At 36.8% G+C, this 17,909-nt stretch overlaps 2 protein-coding genes across 3 annotated transcripts; one reads left to right on the top strand and one right to left on the bottom strand.

Moving 5' to 3' along the window:
* Window positions 1-378: 378 nt before the first annotated feature.
* On the bottom strand, window positions 379-8,138 carry LOC308690976 (flavin reductase (NADPH)-like). 2 transcript variants are annotated; one of them, XM_081365781.1, is made up of 5 exons: window positions 8,013-8,138; window positions 7,329-7,490; window positions 6,408-6,609; window positions 5,591-5,755; window positions 379-2,176 (listed from the first exon to the last, which is right to left on the bottom strand). In XM_081365781.1, the coding sequence occupies exons 2-5, from the start codon at window positions 7,461-7,463 to the stop codon at window positions 2,019-2,021; spliced, it is 660 nt and encodes a 219-aa protein (XP_081221907.1). In that variant the 5' UTR covers window positions 7,464-7,490; window positions 8,013-8,138; the 3' UTR covers window positions 379-2,018. The 2 variants fall into 2 exon arrangements, with proteins under 2 accessions (XP_081221907.1, XP_081221908.1); XM_081365782.1 differs by having other exon boundaries at window positions 7,329-7,493; window positions 8,013-8,122.
* A 1,121-nt stretch (window positions 8,139-9,259) lies between these two features.
* On the top strand, window positions 9,260-16,254 carry LOC308691212 (N-acylethanolamine-hydrolyzing acid amidase-like). Its single transcript, XM_081366224.1, has 11 exons — window positions 9,260-9,570; window positions 9,946-10,110; window positions 10,225-10,348; window positions 10,888-10,978; window positions 11,059-11,135; window positions 11,237-11,409; window positions 11,580-11,642; window positions 11,764-11,830; window positions 12,113-12,141; window positions 15,287-15,353; window positions 15,742-16,254. Exons 1-11 carry the CDS (start codon window positions 9,395-9,397, stop codon window positions 15,751-15,753), a joined length of 1,044 nt encoding a protein of 347 aa, XP_081222350.1. The 5' UTR covers window positions 9,260-9,394; the 3' UTR covers window positions 15,754-16,254.
* The last annotated feature ends 1,655 nt before the right edge of the window (window positions 16,255-17,909 follow it).

Below are 17,909 nucleotides of genomic sequence, written 5' to 3'. Positions count from 1 at the left end.
CAACATTATGCATAAATCCTCTTTCCTAACACTAGTTATTGCTCTTCTGATTAACAAACATGATATCTGTCCATTAAGGACAAAGTCCTCAGATCACAATCAGAACATTTAATTAAAGGAAGTCATCAGTTCAACTTGCAAAAGCTCACCAGTAATAAAAGTGCAAGAAATGAACAATTTTCATTCACTATCTCTGTTGGCATAAAAAAAACTGCACTTTGATAAAGTAAAAATATATGAACAGCTATTCTCGCTGTCATTTCATCCATGTGACCAGAGCAGATTAGTATGTGACCGCTCTGGCTCTGGAACAATCTAGAAAGTGTCCTTACGGGTTGCCTTTGGCTCTTGCAACATAGACAGACTTGTGTTGGTTTTGGATTTGACCTTTATTTAGAAAATTACTACATATGTCAATTTACTGGGTGAAATCTTACTACACAAGTCTTAAAGAGACAGTTCACCCCAAAATGTAAATTCTGTCATTTACTCCCCCCTCATGTCGTTTAAACATTTGTTTTCTTTTTCGGAACACAAAAGAAAATCTTTAGCACTAATGTTCAGGCTGTTCTTTTGTTAGAAAGTTCTTAATGATAAAATATGAGCTTTGTAAGTCCTTTGGCCCTTACTTTAACAATTATAAGGCAGCTATCAGCTTATAACACAATATATAGAACATACCAACCTGTATTTCCGAGGTAGGCTATAGACTGAATGACACACTGACATCAGCCTTTCACCACAGAAATGGTTTATTATGAACAGTGCAACACTGCGCTCATGTGGTCATGAGACACTCGGTCACACCAATTGCGTAACAAATGTCACTTACTATAGCAGACTGAATCTTAGAGGACAATTTAATTCATTAATTTGCTCAACAAGAAACAACCACAACAAAAATCATTTCACAAAGTAGCCTATTCACTTCCAAAACTTAGATTTCTGTGTCTATGCTGAACTCCTTGAACGGCGAAGAGCCGATTAGTGTTTGTGGCAGGAACAAACTTCAGGTACTCTCTAAAGATATTTTGCAATTAGTTAGTGTTTACTTTGTCTAAACCAGAGATACATTTTTACATTTCCATACATAAATCAAAGGTTTTAAATCACTTACGACTATATGTTAAATAGCAGGTCAGTGTGCTTTATTTAACATGTTAAATAACATGTACCAATATAGCCAAAATTTTAACCTGAACATCCAAGTAGTCATAGTGTATAAATAGCTGTCAATAGCTGTATAAAATCTATTTAAAATGTAAAATCTGTAGGCATATGTGTACTGTATAAAACCAAGAGAAATTGAATACATCAATGAACATAAAATATGCAAAAAATAAAGTGAAAAAAAAGAAAAGAATTTTGCCTAAAACATTTTTATACCATTAAAATATGTTTTTTATTATTATATAATGGTGTTTTAAAGTAGTTTTAAAGAATTGAAAAAATTGCTTACAATATTAAGACAGGGATTAATGTTTTTTGTTACACATAATGCACACAAATGTCTAAAATTATAGATTGATAATGATTAGAAATGAACAAAAGTTGCCTTGATAAAAAAATATGGCCTTTTACATTTAATTTCACAATTCATATACAGTATTTTAGAGAAGACAAAAGTGCATGCAGCTTATTGTCATTTCTTTGCTCTCCATTTTTATCCCTGGAATTTCATGTTAAATCCAATTTACATCACAAAATGCATTTTCTACAAGGTTTTATGAATTACATTTTCTTGTAATTCTGCCAACCTTTCTTTGGCATTAAGAAACACATTTTAAAATTAAAATAAGCATCATATACAGTGCCCTCCACTAATATTGGCACCTTTGGTAAATATGAGCAAAGGCAGCTGCATGTGAGAATAAATCTGCATTTATCCTTATGATCTTTCATTCAAAAAATACACAACATTATTTCTAACCTTTCATTGAAGTAAAACAATAGTGGGGAAATCTCATTATGGAATAAATGTTTTTCTCTAGTTCACGTTGAACAAGCAAAGTGCAAACTCATTTGGTGATGATAGCAACAGCTTTCTTCATCCAGGCATTGTTATTGAGTAGAGAGAGCATGAAACGAGCCACATCTCCTCTTGACACAGACGAGCCGACTGGCAGACCATTTTCATCAGGGACATAATAACCTTCATGTGTGAGGAACTCATTGGCTTTGAAAAGAATGAGAAAAATGACCACCAATTTAACAAAATACAAAAATGCAATTTGTGATAATCTAATAGCTTTGCAGCAAAGGCACATTTGTCAATAAGCATTTTACCAGTGGTGGACAAAGTAAACAAATCAAGTACTTGAGTAAAAGTACAGATACTCTAATAAACTATTACTCATTTTCAATTTTATAAAAGTACTTGATTTTTTATGTACTTAAAGGGACACTTCACCCATTTGCATTAAGCTTTGCATTGTTAGAAACCCAGTCATACTATTGAATGGTCATGCAACATTTTTTCATTTTCCCCCGAGACGAGAGAAATCTGCATTTACCTTTTTACACTTCCTCCTACAATGACGCAAAAATCGTCATTTTGCGTCATTGTAGGAGGAAGTGTAAGAGGGGGGGATTTCTGTTAAGACTACAAGCACTAGATCCACCCTTTCAAACCCGCCCATAGGGGGTTGGACCTAATGCGCTAACAGACCTATCACAGATCAGTGCGAGTGCGTTTGATTTCAACGGCAGAAACCTGCACAAAACATGGACGAAGAAAGCTGAGTAGTAGGGGTTACCATACTCTATTTCCCGGACATGTCCGGCAGTCGAGATCGACAAAAATGTCCGGGATTCAGCTTTTGCTTTCTGCGGTCGCCATCCATTGTTTACATGCTCACCTTTTGTTTCAATCTAACTGAATTCACCCCGATTGGTGAATCTGAATGTAATGTTTACATGAATGCTAAACAAGTGATCGGTTGATTTGCGTTTTAACATTGCTAAGAAAATACCCGCACCTCCGTGAGAGATAGCCCATGAGACCGGTGCATCTCACAGGCGCGCTCATCAGTAATCACAGTAATACAGGGAGCAGGACGAGGCTAGCGCCGCGGGAGAAAGACGCGAGGCCGGTGGCGTGATCGGTTGAAAGACGCGAGGCCGGTGGCGTGATCGGTTGATGTGTGTTTTACCATTGCTAAGAAAATACCTGCTCCTCCGTGCGAGATACGAGAACAGTGCCTCACAGGTGTCGGTCGTCAGTAATCACGCCACCGGCCTCGCGCCGTTCTCCCGCGCCCCTCAGCCTCGTCCTGCTCGCCACAGTAAACATGATGAATGGCGACTGTAGAACGCAAAAGCCGAATCCCGGACATTTTGGGCAAACTCGTCACGGAGACTCACTCGTAGCCTAGCCTTGCCTTGATGTTTTTGTTCTCATCTGCGCTGTCTTACCGGTAGGCGTGGCTTGGGAGTGGCCTTGTAGGGCAGCGAAGCAAGTGCATTCTGGGAGTTGTTGTCTTTCATCCACATAAGCCAAAAATACATTTTCTGGCTTTTCTCAGTCTAGAAAGCTCCAAATTCAAAAATAATTTCACATTTCTTCTACATAAATGACCCACTTTCAATACACATTCATGTCTCCACGGGTGAAATGACCCTTTAAGTATTAAAAGCAGGGCTCTGAACCAGATCAGAAAATATCAGAATTAATATAAGACATCACCAAACAAATAAAAACATGATTAAAACCAAACTAAAGGTGTTATTGAGTTAAGCATAAGCCTGAAAAAAAAATGTTTTAAGAGATGATTTAAATGTAGACAATGTAGGGGATGATCTGATGGAAAAAAGGTACAGTAAGGTAAGTTTAAGGAAAAAGTAGCCTGGTCAAAACCAGACCATTATCAGTAGTAACTGAGTTATGGTCTGGCAAAGCTTCATTAATAACTAATTTCCAAAGGGGCGTCACCAACCTGTCCTCATGTGTTTGCAATTTGAATATAACAATGCATTTAAAAGTTGGTGCGCTTCACCAACGGACATCGCTCAAATGCCTCTGGGCGCATTAGACCTAAAACCAATCAGAGCGATCGTCATCGTGTAAAGCCCGCCTCAACGTTTCTGATTGGTGCCTCGATTTGGACGGATTAGAAATCGGCTTGAATGGGCTCGCTGTTACCATAGAAACGTTCACCTTACTGGCGAACGGCCCGTCGCTGTTGTTGTATCGCACCGGGTTGCTCTGCGTCAGGACGTAGACAGCCACAACTCAGCTTTCACGCTTTTCCACTTGAGAGTTTTCATTTACCATCCGAACCACATCGTCATATGTGACTTCAGGCAGGTTGCGGAGAGATTTGGTCCAGCAGTATCTATCGGACTCCGCCATTGTAAAAAGCTAACCGGAAGAGCCGTATCCCTACTAAAAGACGTAGTTCGGGTCTTCAATTTTTCCGTGACATAGGCCTATACGCGAATACAGGCAGGTCAGGCAGTCATTCCCCTCAGCATGGCATAGTGGGCATTTGTTCCCCATGGCGTCTTGTCAGACACAGTGTCTTGTTCCCCTTCTTAGGGAACCAGGGTTACATTTGTAACCGAGACGTTTTGCATAATGAAAATGTGCGCCTTGATTTCGCCTTGACTAAATGATCACTAAACTTCTGCCATGAAAACACTGCTTGTATGATACAATTTTTTTTTTTTGAGATTCTAATGATATATTGTAGAAAACTAAATGGGGTATTATTCATTTTTTTTCCATTTCTGTTTCCTTTTTTCTATACTTATCCAGACCTGGAGTTACTCAAATCAAATTCCATACTTTTCCATACTCCTACCGCATAGGACCCCTGTAGTTCACAAACAACTGACAGTCATGCCATGAATACGATTTTCATTTATAATAATAAATCCTAAAATTCAGCATTAGTAAGCTCCGAGGATCTCAAGTTCTTGGCTCATTTTGAGTCAGAGCAGATGACTCGCTCTGACCAGATCATTTGAATCAGTGAGTTGTGGCAATCGGATCGGTCCAATTGACGAATGAGTTGTTCATTGCGATTTGCAAACCGATTTAACAGGTTAATTAAAAAGAATCAGCTCGTTCACAAATCGGACACCGCTCTCGCATCTCAGAGCGGGTGATCATTTCTTCAGTTCAAAATAACGAGGAATTTTTATGAAATGTAGTGATGTAAAAGTTTCCCTAAATAAAAATACTACATTTTTACATGTAGTCCGTCACTACATTTGACCTGTTATTTAAAGGGGAACTATGCAGTTTTTTTTTTAGCTTTATTTACCTTAACTGAACAGCTTCAGAGTCATTGGAATGGTTATATGACTTTTTTCAGGTTGAATGGTGGCTGTCTCGCTTCCCCCTAGCGCATGTGAGCTGAAAAACCTCACTTGCAACTTTGGGCCGGCGGGAGAGGGAGAAGGATGGGAGGGAGGAGTCGCCAACGAGTTTTTACAACAGTGTTGTCAAATATCTATTCCGAAGCTGTAGGGGGAGCTCTATAGAGCATACTGCATAGCGCCGCTTAAATGTATCAACAATCGAAGAAAATGCATACATTTATTATATTTTAATTCATATCATATTTGTTTTATTTATAAATCCCACCTGTTGTTGGTGTGTTCTTGAGGCCAGGGGGCCGGACAACAGTCCAGTTGATGTCATCAGTCTGCTTAAGAAAGTTTTCCATTTCATACATGTTGTTCAGAACGCTTCTAATCATGGGCAGCAACATGAAGCGGATGAGTAAGGGAGAATTGGAGCCTGAATTAGCTGTGAAGAGTGTCATAACAGTCCAATTACTACACCAGACAACTGATCAGACCAAAAATACTCTGTTAGGTAAAGAATAGGGGTGTAACGATACCCTCATGTCACGATTCGATACATATCACGATACTGAACTCACGATTCGATATTATTGCGATACTCCGAGACTCCAAAAATGTACTGTTGATTAAAATGCTAAAATTTGGTATTACATTATGGGTGGAAATTAATAGGCTTGGACTTGGTGCTGGTAACCCAATGCACAGGACAATAGCGACACCAGAATAAAAATATTCATGAAAATAGAATTATTTTAGATGAATATGCTTTCACTCTTTCACTGACTAGATATATTTAAAATAATGCAAGTCAATTTTACTGGTAACATAAGACAGTTGGTATTATTAGAACCCACAAATATTCCCCCATTGCATTATTATACATTATATTCAACATTATATATAGTACTTTATTGTAGTACTGACACTAAAACTCTGTAAACTTTATTTTTTGTAACTATGCAAAACAGATTGCCACCATCCACGATACATACTGTTGCATTTTTGTATTGTGATATATTGTGACACAATATATTGTTACACCCCTAGTAAAGAACCCTCAGATTCATGTACCTACAAATAATAACAGCACTTACGGTCAGTGTACCATGAGGTCATGGTGATGATTCGATTCACTTTAGCATCACGCATAGCATTTAATGCTGCCGTCATAGACTTGGTGTAGCCAGTGATTCCATAAAAAAATGAGACTGGAAAGCCAAGACAGGACAACACAGCATCCTGGCCTTTGAAATGCGGTTTCAGGCTGTCTTCAGAAAAAATGTCTCCCTCAACAACCTATCACATGATGGCATGCAATTAAACAAGGTTACATGGTTATGAGGTTGCACGCTAGTTGTAACTACAAAGTGGTCACTGAAAATCTACTCTTGAACACATGAAGTATTATCTAAACTGGCGGCTTGGTGTAAATCATATCCTTATTTGCTGTGTCTGGATAACTGTCCATAAAATAGGGGCAAGCCAATCATGTGATGATATCAACCCATAAATCGTTCACATTCATTTTTTATGCCACCCTTGTGATGTTATGCTGAATTGTAGACACAAAAACTCATGCAAAACAAACATTTGGCATGTAGGCATTAAAAAGTTCACCTTTGCACCTTGGTGACTTAGAAGTCCTTACTTTTATTCAAATTATAAACTAAAAAGTCCTTTTTCAACATTAATCATTGTGCAAATTTGAGTCAACTAGGTAAGAAAGAAAATAAGAGCGAATAACTCAGACTATATACTCATACTTTATACAAATACATTATAAATGTAAGATACGCTTCAGTTTGTCATGAAGGACATTGCTAAATGAATTCAGTTGCATTTGAGATTGTGGATGTGCAGTCCACTCCTTTACTTACACCTGAAAGCAATACATGAACAAATGTAACGTAAAATGAACTAATTCTTAATTTTCATAATGCCATTTAAAAAAGAATAACAATAATACCTTTTGAAATGAAACTTTGAAATTCTTAACTGTTTATCCTACTATTTACCTTGAGGTTCTCGTGTGTTACAGTCAGTTTTCCCGTGTTTCTGACGACAGCTGTGACGGAGTGTCCTTGCTGAAGAGCCTGATTCACCAGCTGCTGTCCGGTTTGACCAGTCGCTCCAAGTACAGCAATCTTCATGTTTAATCAAGACAAAACCTTTTATTCCTGCTAAAAGAAAATGAGTCAAATTACCGCTGCTATAACACAGTAACACACGTTTATACAACACACCAGAGAAGAGCTAAAATATGCATTATTGAGCAGAAGGTCGCGAAAAGATATTCTGCCTCTGATATAACCATTTGTTTAACAGTCTATGGATATATAACCTGCCTACTAAACCGCAGTCCAGAAATTACATTTATTATAGCAATTCTCCTCCTCAAGGACAACCACAACAACAAGCTCTGCGGGCACAAAACTGAAAGTGTGTGTTTTAGCCGAAGGAAATTATTTGTAAATCACCGGAAGAATTCGAGCATTACCAAATACAACACTGTTTAATAGCCTATCTGTCGACAATGCACAAAGGAAACAACTAAGGTTAAATTCAGTGACATAATCATAAGCGCAGTGTAACAGCGTGGGTGTGCAACGAGTGCAGTGTTTGCCGTAGTAGCCTAAGTTACAACATCGCAAAATAAAGCACATGTCAGTAAATATATTCCTAACAATGACCAAACTCACTCTAAAATCGCTCCTGTTGATGGGGGTGGCAAAGCAACAGTAAACACTTGGACCGACCGCGCTCCCTGCTGTCAAACAGCAGCTGATATAACTTTCACCCTTGAGGACTTGAGTGCGCATGCGCGTTGCGAGTACTCCACGCAAGAGTCCTGACATGTCCAAAAGCATGTTTTCCCAAAAAAGTAAAATAAATAAATAAATTATGCTACAGTCATTGTAATATATGGCATTGGCATTGTAATAAAAATGGCTTATTACCCTATCTTTAAAAAAAGAAAAAAGAAGAAGAAGAAATACAGAAGCTGTCAAAACATTTTAATGGTGTTAAAAATGTATTTATTAATAACAATTCATAATAACCTTACTTATTTCTATGGTGGGCAGTTAACCAGCATACTTTTTTTTAACTGTTTTTGTCGTTGCTCCACATAAAACTTTGTAAAAACTCTGATTCGCATCGTGGCTGCTTGATTTGGTGTGGTTCATGGCTTCATGGATTGAATATGAATGAGAAAATACTTCTGGGACAAACGCCGCTAATAAAAACGTGGGCGGACAAAATCAGAAGACGAATGGCGTATTTCTTTAACGAAAGTTCAACTAATTTGAATTTGATTAAGTTACGTACAATATTTATTCTATAATGCTACTCGTTTTGACACCATATGGCGTATCGTTAAAAAAATTAACTAATTTGAAACGCCTATTTTTTCTTTTTTTTTTTTTTAACATGAGTCAGCATGCAAAAAGCATAAAGTCTGAATAAAGTCATGTGAGTAGAAGTGCTGTTTACCGTCGCAGGCAATATAAACTATTCTAAAGTCTACCTTTCTGGCTATATGCCAGATCGAGCTTTATTGTTTGCACATACGAGGAATTAGTTTTGGTGACAGAAGCTTCCACAGTACAAATAGATGACAGTGACAGGATAATAAATAATGAAAATAGAATAAGTAAATAGGAAATTTAATATTAAAAAAATAATAAAAAATTGAACACACAATATGTAAAAATTGGGTAACGTTAGCCTATCCGTAACGTAAATGCCAGGAAATGCATTTCTGATCATGTGGACGTTTGTGCGTAATAAATACTGCGTTTCCTCAATCTGAGACCACAGAAATCTTGGGTAAAAAATCTGTAAATGAATGTCTGACAGTCAAAAATAAAGCAACGAAGCTTCTTGAACAGAAACCCTACACTCAAACTAAAGTATTATGATTTCACACAGTGGACACCACCCCCTTGTGGTTAATGTGTTACTGTCACAACAATCTCAGTTCCTTGTTTTCAAATACAGAAGTCGGGCAGTTTGAAGGACTCTTTGGTTACGCTTATTCAAATGTCACTATCACAAGGACAGTTAGTGTTCAGCATTCACCATGAAGCTTCAGATTTGTCTATTTCTCGGCGTGACATTTTTCTGCGTATCGACAGCTGATTTCTCTCCTCCAGTGGTGAACATCAGTCTGGACGTGCCCGCCAATCAGAGATGGGCTCCTCTGAAGAACCTCTATGACATTAATTTCTTGAGAAAAGCTGCATCTGAAGTGATCGAGTAAGTATCAAATAGTATGATACCGCACGCGCGCACACTACGAGAAGTTGCTTTCGATGGGATTCTTGCAATTTTGACAAGGTTTTTGTTAGCCATTAGATAATTGTACCTACCTGACGAGTTGAACAGGTTTAAGCACAAAACTTGTAAACACAGAGACGTTCGCAAAGCATAAAAAATGCATACACGAATCACGTGGTTAAAGCGCTTCTGAGAAGGCTGATATTCCCCCTCTCGTTTTTGATTCACAATCGTTTTGCAACTTAACTGTCGTTATTTTACCTCTAGGGTAAAGTTAAGTCAGTTTTTGTCATCATTTATTCCAGATCCACAGCATGTCTTATGTGTTTATGTCTTAAACACCCTCTTCTGCAGCTCGACTGTTCCCAAATGGGTTCATGTTGCCGTTAAACCTATAGTTAAAGCTCTGGAGAAATACATCCCACAGCCGTATGCTGGAGAAATACAGGGCATGGCATCATTCTACGGGACTGACATTTCAGATATCGTGCTGCTGAACTTTGCCTATGAAGTATCTGCGTAAGTAGCCTACTGTATAGCTGTTGACCTTTTCTGCATTTTTTGGTACAACACTTCTTTTGAAAGTTGTCAACGTCTTTTCAACATTCATTGTGGTTGCTTTGCTTTTTTCAGGTTTTGCACAAGTATTGTAACTCAGGATACAAAGGGAAATATATACCATGGAAGAAACCTTGACTATCCCCACGACGTGCTCAGAAATCTAACTTTAGACGTACATTTCATGAAAAATGGAAAGGTAATAAAGTGATTATTATTTGTATTTTTTTATAATGTTTTATTAACAAAGTTTGGGAGGAACACGTTCAAAAGATCTATCGGTCACACTTTAGATTAGGCTCCAATTCTCACTAAGAATGAATTATTAACTATGACTTTTGCCTCAGTAAACTCCTAATTACTGCTTATTAATAGGTAGCAAGGTAGTTGTTAAGTTTAGGTATTGGGAATGTAGAATATGGTCATGCAGACTAATGCATTAATATGTGCTGTAAGAGTACTAATAAACAGCCAATATCCTTGTAATGTGCAAGCTGATAAGGAACTAGTTAATACAGATAATTGGACCCTAAACTAAAGTGTTACCGATCTTTCCAATCAGCATGAGAGGTGACCTATACATATATAGCCGACTCACCTATGTTCCTCGACTGTTTTCTGCATCCCTCCGCCACTATTGGCTGGTTCCTATCCTAGCCAGGGATACGAGGGAGCATACTCTTTTACTCTATCTGATTATTTCATAAAAATTATATTCTGAAATTTGTTTCTCTACAGGTGGCCTACAGAGGAACCACTTTTGCTGGTTATGTTGGGCTGTGGACTGGACAGAGCCCCAACAAGTTTACAGTGTCTGGCAATGAACGCAGTAGGTTTGATTTTTTTTTTTTTTAAACGAGATCATCTAGTGAATTTTGCACAGATTTTATTATGTCTGTATTTCCACAGATAAGGGACATTGGTGGGAGAACATAATTTCAGCCATTTTATTAAAAAGTTCTCCAGTTAGCTGGCTAGTACGAGAGGTGAGAGAACACATGTATATTACAATTCAGTATTTGACTGACTTTTTGACTATGAAGAGACTTTTGCATTGAATAAATCTGTTTTGTTTGATTCTCTTCAGACTCTTGAAGCAGCTGTGGATTTCCAGGATGCAGTAGTGAGGCTGGCCAAGGTGCCGATCATCACAGACGTTTATTACATTTTGGGTGGTGTTCATGCTGGTGAGGGTGTGGTCATCACCAGAGACAGGGGAGGATCAGCTGACATCTGGCCCCTGGATGCACTTCATGGAAAGTAAGCACCAACCATCATTTTTAAATGATATAAAAATGTTATGATGAAAGACAAAAGTGATGACAATGCTTCAATAGGCTTCCATTTGACCATTCTGTTATATAGTACTAGTGCTTTCCTGAAAATATTTACATTACTAAACCTGTGATTTTGACTGTTGCTTATTTTAGCTGGTATAGAGTGGAAACAAATTATGACCACTGGCTACCCGCCCCTAAACGAGATGAAAGAAGGCAAGCTGACAATTCTTTTTTTTAATCAATAATATGGCAGCATAAACGAGGGATTATTTATCGAACGGAACAAATTAAGAATTGTTTCTCACATTTCCTTCTTTTTTTTCTTTTTTTTTAGATATGTGGCAATGAAAGCATTAAATTCTACTGGTCAAAACCATATTAGTATGGATTCTCTGTATGAGGTATGAACAAATCCATTTTGTCTGCCTATTATTGTCGTAGGTTATGGCATTTAGTTCTGTTCTACAGTACATTGTTAATGTACCATAAAATGTGCTTTTATAAATGTTTTTTAGTATATAAGTAAATGCATTCAATCATAAGCAATTTCTGCTGTTGGATATCAAAAAGATCTGAAGATTTTTCTTTAATGATATTTGTGTTTTTTGATAGTATGGACTTTCATTAAATAATTTATTGAAAAATGTGTTGATTCAGTGACCATGTCAGTTTCTTTTTTACAGGTTTTATCTGTGAATCCTGTATGTAATGGGTAAGGAGGACAGTTATGTATTTTCACCTATCACATGATATTTTATGGTTATGTAATGACCCAAAGTAGAGTGATCATTTCTTGTATGTGGTAACCAGTAGTACAAATATACTATGTACTTCCTCATAGAGGTTTTATTATTAGGATTTAACAACGTAATGCAAAATTTAAGTATTACCCTGAAAAGATCACAGAAACAAGTCTTGTGAATCCTGTGCTTTTTCACACAGCTTCACAGACACTCATTGTTTCAGTTTCTCAGCTGGAAATCAGAACAGTCCAAGCATTGATATCTGTTGAACTCTCACCCTCTTTCATGTCTGATGCCCAAACTTAACATAAATAAAGTTAGTAGAGCAAGATGAGTTTAAAATCAGTGACTACGTTTACAAGCTGTCAATATTCGGGTTATGGTCGGGTTAAGGTCACTATTTGAGTTTCTGAAACATTCGGAATAACCCGTTTACATGCGTGAGTAGAGAGAGTTACTCCTGTATACATGGAATTGGCAATATCCTGATGTAAACGGCGACGCACAGTGTCAGTTAGCGTCTTGACGTACGGACAACCTTAAGACGCAATATGCGTCATTTCCGATACTTCTTCCTGTATCCAAAGACAACAACAACAGCACGCGGATAATGAATAGTTCGGGGCAGATAGCGATCGCCTTTGTTTGCGCTTTCCTCCTCGCTCCAAAAGTGTGGTGCTGTGCTGCGTCTCGCCATGTTTACCTCTACTTCTTGTTTACTTCCGGTATACTGCACGCAGGTTTTTGTATGCACCGTCTCTACTCAAAAGACCAAGATTCCTTGCGAATAGAACATGCGCAGAACACAAATCATGTTCCTTTTGATGGGGATATGCAAGCGGGAAGGAAGTCGACCGGAAGTTGAAGTCGGCCGGGTGCCGCCATCTTGAGCGGAACTTCACTTGCGTTAGCAATCCCATTGACTTCCATTCATTTTGGCGTCACTTTGACAGCGAATAACTTTACATCTGAGGCGTTTGAAGACTCCATTTGTCCATTTTTTATTTCTAAAGAAACACGACAATGTATAAAATGCTCCATTACCTTGTAGCTTATGTAATGGCCCCGTAGAAGCAGTTTTTGTAAAAGTATGCTAACGATTGCGTCATAATCACGCGACTCTCTGTCGCACACTAGAGAGATTACCGTATGGACGGGAGGAGAAGCTCGCGGGCAATCGGGGAGACGTGGAGGCAAAATGACAATATAATTAATCAGAATACCTAGCAAAAGTTGCTCCTGCTCCAAGCTCATGGACAGCTCCTAATCACACTCTCCGTCTCTGCAAGATTCGGAAGGGAATGATTCAGATTTCTCTTGGCACAGCTACTAGAAGACAGACGGGTTGCTCACGTGGTCCGTGTAACGCTTTGCTCGGTTTGAGTCTGCGCGTCAGGAAAGGAAGTGCTAAGAAATCGCTGAAAACGGGCTTCACTTGTCTCAATTGAGTTCCAATGGGATCGCTGTGTCCATTTCTTTTACTGTCTATGGGGATATGCCGATACGCGTTTACATGACCAAATATTCGGGTTAGAAAAGGGGTACCCCAGGTATCATATCCGGGTTTTTAAAAACCGGGATATGAGCATATTCAGGTTTTTGCCGGTGTTTACATGGCCGTGCGCGACCGGGTTATTGCTAATATCCCGGTTTTGAACGGGTTATTGGCTGCATGTAAACGTAGTCATTGTTTGTCAGAGTTGTTATTTTGTCATGTGGTACTAGTGGGTTCTTCGTAACCATATGATGATATTCATTTACATTAATGCATTTAGCAGATGCTTTTATTCAAAGTGACTTACAATTTTTTGGAATTTGTCACAGATCCAACATTCATAGTATACAATGCCAGGTTTATTAGAAAGCTAAAGGAGGGAGCAAGCTAGAGCTAGGAAGCATAGTCAGCTTTAAGAAGTTTTGTAAATGATTCCAAGCAGAAGCATTATATTTAAAGCCTTTTTTTCCTAGCTCTGTTTGAACTCGAGGAACCTTAAGATATAACAAATCATTAGAACAAAGATTGTAGCAAACATTTGTTTTAGAAACGCAGAGAGACAAGATGGAAGATGGAAGTAGACCACAAATAGACTTATAAATAAAACAGTACTCAGCTTTATCATATAAAGTGCAATGATGTGCTTGATAACTATAACCAGTAATGAAACATAAAGCGCTATGATAGACGGTATCAATTTTTTTTAAATAATGTACTGGGGCATTCATGTAAAGCAGATCTCCATAATCCAATAGTGGTAAAAAGGTTGCAGATACCAAATATTTCCTTGCACTAAAAGGAAATAAAGTTTCTGAAATAAAAACCCAATTTACGTTTAAGTTTAGAAAGTAGTTTATCAATATGGAGCTTAAAAGTTAATTGGCTATCAAATAAAATACCCAGGTACTTATAACTCGCAACATATTTTATTTTTGTTCCTTGGGAAGATATCATTTCAGTAAGATTCCTTGGTAGAGCTTTGGATTTTGAAAAAAATATATTACTTTGGTTTTATCTATATTTAAAACCAGTTTAAGTTGACATAGACGAAACTGTACGATTTCAAATGCTGATTGTAAATAATGAAGAGCTTGTGAGGCTGATGAAGCACAGCAATATCGTCTGCATAAAGATGGTACATAGCATTGGGAATGTTATCACAAATATTATATAGATATACAAAGAAAATAAAATGTATACAAAGAAAATAAATTGAAATGAGTTTCATACATAATGAAAAATAAAAAATGAAAATTTACAGATTAGATCCTCATTTTCACCTCAAAAAAGCAGGTTGGAAAATTAACATAAATCCAAATTTAACATCTTCATCTGTTTATTTAACATTTAGCATTATCACATGAGCAAGACTATTTTCATCAATTTGTGATATCGATTTTATATATCAACCACTGCTGTGCAAAAATGAATTTTTGATACCGGTTTAATTTGATTGGTAGGAGTCCTATAGCATCTTATAATTTCTAATACAGCTTTAATACAATTGGAACATTGGTGTAAGTGCATTGGTTTAGGGTTGTGGAGTGTTAAGTGCTTGTGTCTTCAGATCACTTTTTCTGTAATAAGGCTTTTTAATGTGAGTATGTTCTTCCTTCCAGGATCACTGTTTATACAACCGTCATGAGTGCCGCCACACCTGAGAAGTACACAACATTTGTCAGAGATGTAAGAACAAGCCATTACAATACCCAGTTCCACTTTAAAATTGATTTACATAAAACATATTCTGCTCAAGATTCATTTAAGATTTACTTTATTTATGTTACCATTATTGTCATTTGAGGAAGTCTAGTTGGCTGGTTAAGTAAGGTTTTTTTTTTTTTTTGATGAAACAGCATTTCTATTCAAATGTCAGAAGTTACTATAGCTTCTGAAGTCATTTTGACATTAAGGGAATTTTGCAACACTCAGTTGAACAGTCTGTCAGCTTTTGCAAGGAGGATATCAAGATTTTGGGTGAATAATTGGGTCGCGTGTCTTTTCTGTGCTTTCGAAACTTAACTGTCAGCTGACTTTTTAAATACAGTCAATGGTCTTTCCTTTCTGTTCACAGATGTGTGAGTGATGGAATGAGCCATTCTCTTGATCAACTCAGCTTAATTTTGATCTTACCAACAAATCCTGCTTCTCTTCATGCTTTTCACAATGGAAATGAGTCTAATTTTAATATCCGTAAAGTACAACTTCACGATATGAAAAAATAAATAAATATATATATAGCCTATTGCAATAAAAAAACATAAAAAAAATACAATAATTTTCACCAGATGACTTGAATGACAGATGACTATTTGGAAAGAATTGTGGTATTTTTGTATAGAAGTGCATCAGCATAGAACATAAAATGATTGAATAATGAAAAATGACTGGTTACTCTGAAAACTTTTTTGAGTGCGAACCATCCTTTTATGGCTGAACGATTTAGTCACAGTTTACAAGAGCTCAAATATCTTTCTTCTTGAGTTTTCATAGGCCACATTCCCACTTTGTTAGACTTTGATGTAATAAATGTGATTATAAAATACTATATTGTAATAAAATACTAATAAATGTGTTTTTAACAATAATAATGCATGTTATAATTTTTTATTGTGATTATTATTAAATAAAAATATTTAAACTTGCTTTACTGTCAAATAAAAGAATGTAATTAAAAAAATGTATAGCACAATTAATTACTTACGTCTTAATTTCTTAATTTTTAAATGTTAAACCAACTTTCTACAAATAAATATATGTGCTTGCTGCGAGTTTCAGAGTGAAATGAAGCACTGTGTTCATTTATGCTACTGTGTTTCAGTGGTCCGAGTGGTTTGAGAGTATCTTTGGTTGCAGCGTCTTCACCATAATAAACCAAGCCGCTCTGAGAAGCTGAAACACCATATCATGATCACACGCTTCTGCGCTTGTAAATGAACACAGTGTCGTGCTTCACTTGGAAACCTGCAGTGCATATATTTATATAATTAAATGGGAGCCTTTGCGGTTTTATAATCAAATTAAGTCATATTGTTTTAATTTCATATTTATTTTTATTTCTCTATACAGTGCAGCCCTTTAAAAAACTTTTGAAGAGCATCACTTTCACAGCATTTGTCATGACATTTTATTTACATCCATTTAGAATTTTAGGACACATAATAGTTCTACTAATAATTATTTATTTTTCCACAACTGATGTTATTGAATGAAAAATGTAATTTGAACAAAAATATTTTGTAGAGATGACAGTAAATAAAACATCACAGTTGTTCAGATATGTAAGGTTGGATTAATCAATGATTTTTCATATTAAATGATGAAACAAATAAAACACTGCAATTATTGAACTGCTATATAACAAATTATAACATTCAAAACTATATAACAAATTATAACATTCAATGAGTTTTTTTTTTTCGTAATGTAAGACTACACCCTTCTCAGTAGTGTTGTATAACTAAAAATAATTTCACACATGAATTTGAGTTTATTGTAATTAAAAATTATAGTTTTAATAACATTTCAGATTATGTACAATTGTAATATTATTGCATGCAATATTGCGCATTGTGGCACCAGGCGTGACGCAAGTGTGTTTTCCTAGTTTCAGCCCGACACAGTTATCATTTTAACGTCCTGCGCCATGTTTAACGCATTGTTTAAATAGCAAATGCATTTGCGCCCATTTGTACGCCCATGGGTGCTGGTTTGAAAACAAGGTGTTTAGGTGCTTTGTCAATTGACCAACAAAAACCTGGTCTAAAGTCAATGGCGCAATGTGTTTTTTGTTATTTAAAGGGTGCGTAGAATGCCTATATGTGCCTAGATGCAGGTGCACAATGCGTACACTCTGCTTATTACACACACAAATATTAAAAGCAGCAACTAGCCAAATATTAAAAACAAAAGGATTACAATGTAAAAGATTATTATTGTGTAGATAAAGATATAAACCGGCTTGTCCCATAGATGGTCTGCTTGCGTGCTTTAACCTCATGAACGCCATGTAAATAGCGAATGCGCCATGGTGCGAGGGCAACTGAACTAAAGCGAATGGGAGATTTTTTTTTATTGCACGTTATGCCCAAAACACACACATTAGTCATTAAGAGAATAGGGACAACCCTTTTAGACCATGCGCCGGGTGTGCCGAACATTTTTCCCTGTCGTTAAACTAGCAAAAGTGAATTCGGACACGCTCTAGACCATGCGCTTAGATCATTAAAATAGGGCCCTGAA

This window comes from Scardinius erythrophthalmus (assembly GCF_964197995.2).
Source record: "Scardinius erythrophthalmus genome assembly, chromosome: 5".
Lineage (NCBI taxonomy): Eukaryota > Metazoa > Chordata > Actinopteri > Cypriniformes > Leuciscidae > Scardinius > Scardinius erythrophthalmus.
Note: the sequence above shows the minus strand (reverse complement) of the source record. Positions and strands in the feature narration are given on the sequence as shown.

Coding starts and splice junctions, on each gene's coding strand:
- LOC308690976 (XM_081365781.1), bottom strand. CDS start 7,463: ATGAAGATTGCTGTACTTGGAGCGACTGGTCAAACCGGACAGCAGCTG. Junction 5,756..6,407: donor GACCTCATGGTACACTGACC/GTAAGTGCTGTT, acceptor CACTCTTCACAG/CTAATTCAGGCTCCAATTCT. Junction 2,177..5,590: donor CAAGAACACACCAACAACAG/GTGGGATTTATA, acceptor TTCTTTTCAAAG/CCAATGAGTTCCTCACACAT.
- LOC308691212 (XM_081366224.1), top strand. CDS start 9,395: ATGAAGCTTCAGATTTGTCTATTTCTCGGCGTGACATTTTTCTGCGTA. Junction 11,643..11,763: donor CCTAAACGAGATGAAAGAAG/GCAAGCTGACAA, acceptor CTTTTTTTTTAG/ATATGTGGCAATGAAAGCAT. Junction 11,831..12,112: donor GTATGGATTCTCTGTATGAG/GTATGAACAAAT, acceptor TCTTTTTTACAG/GTTTTATCTGTGAATCCTGT.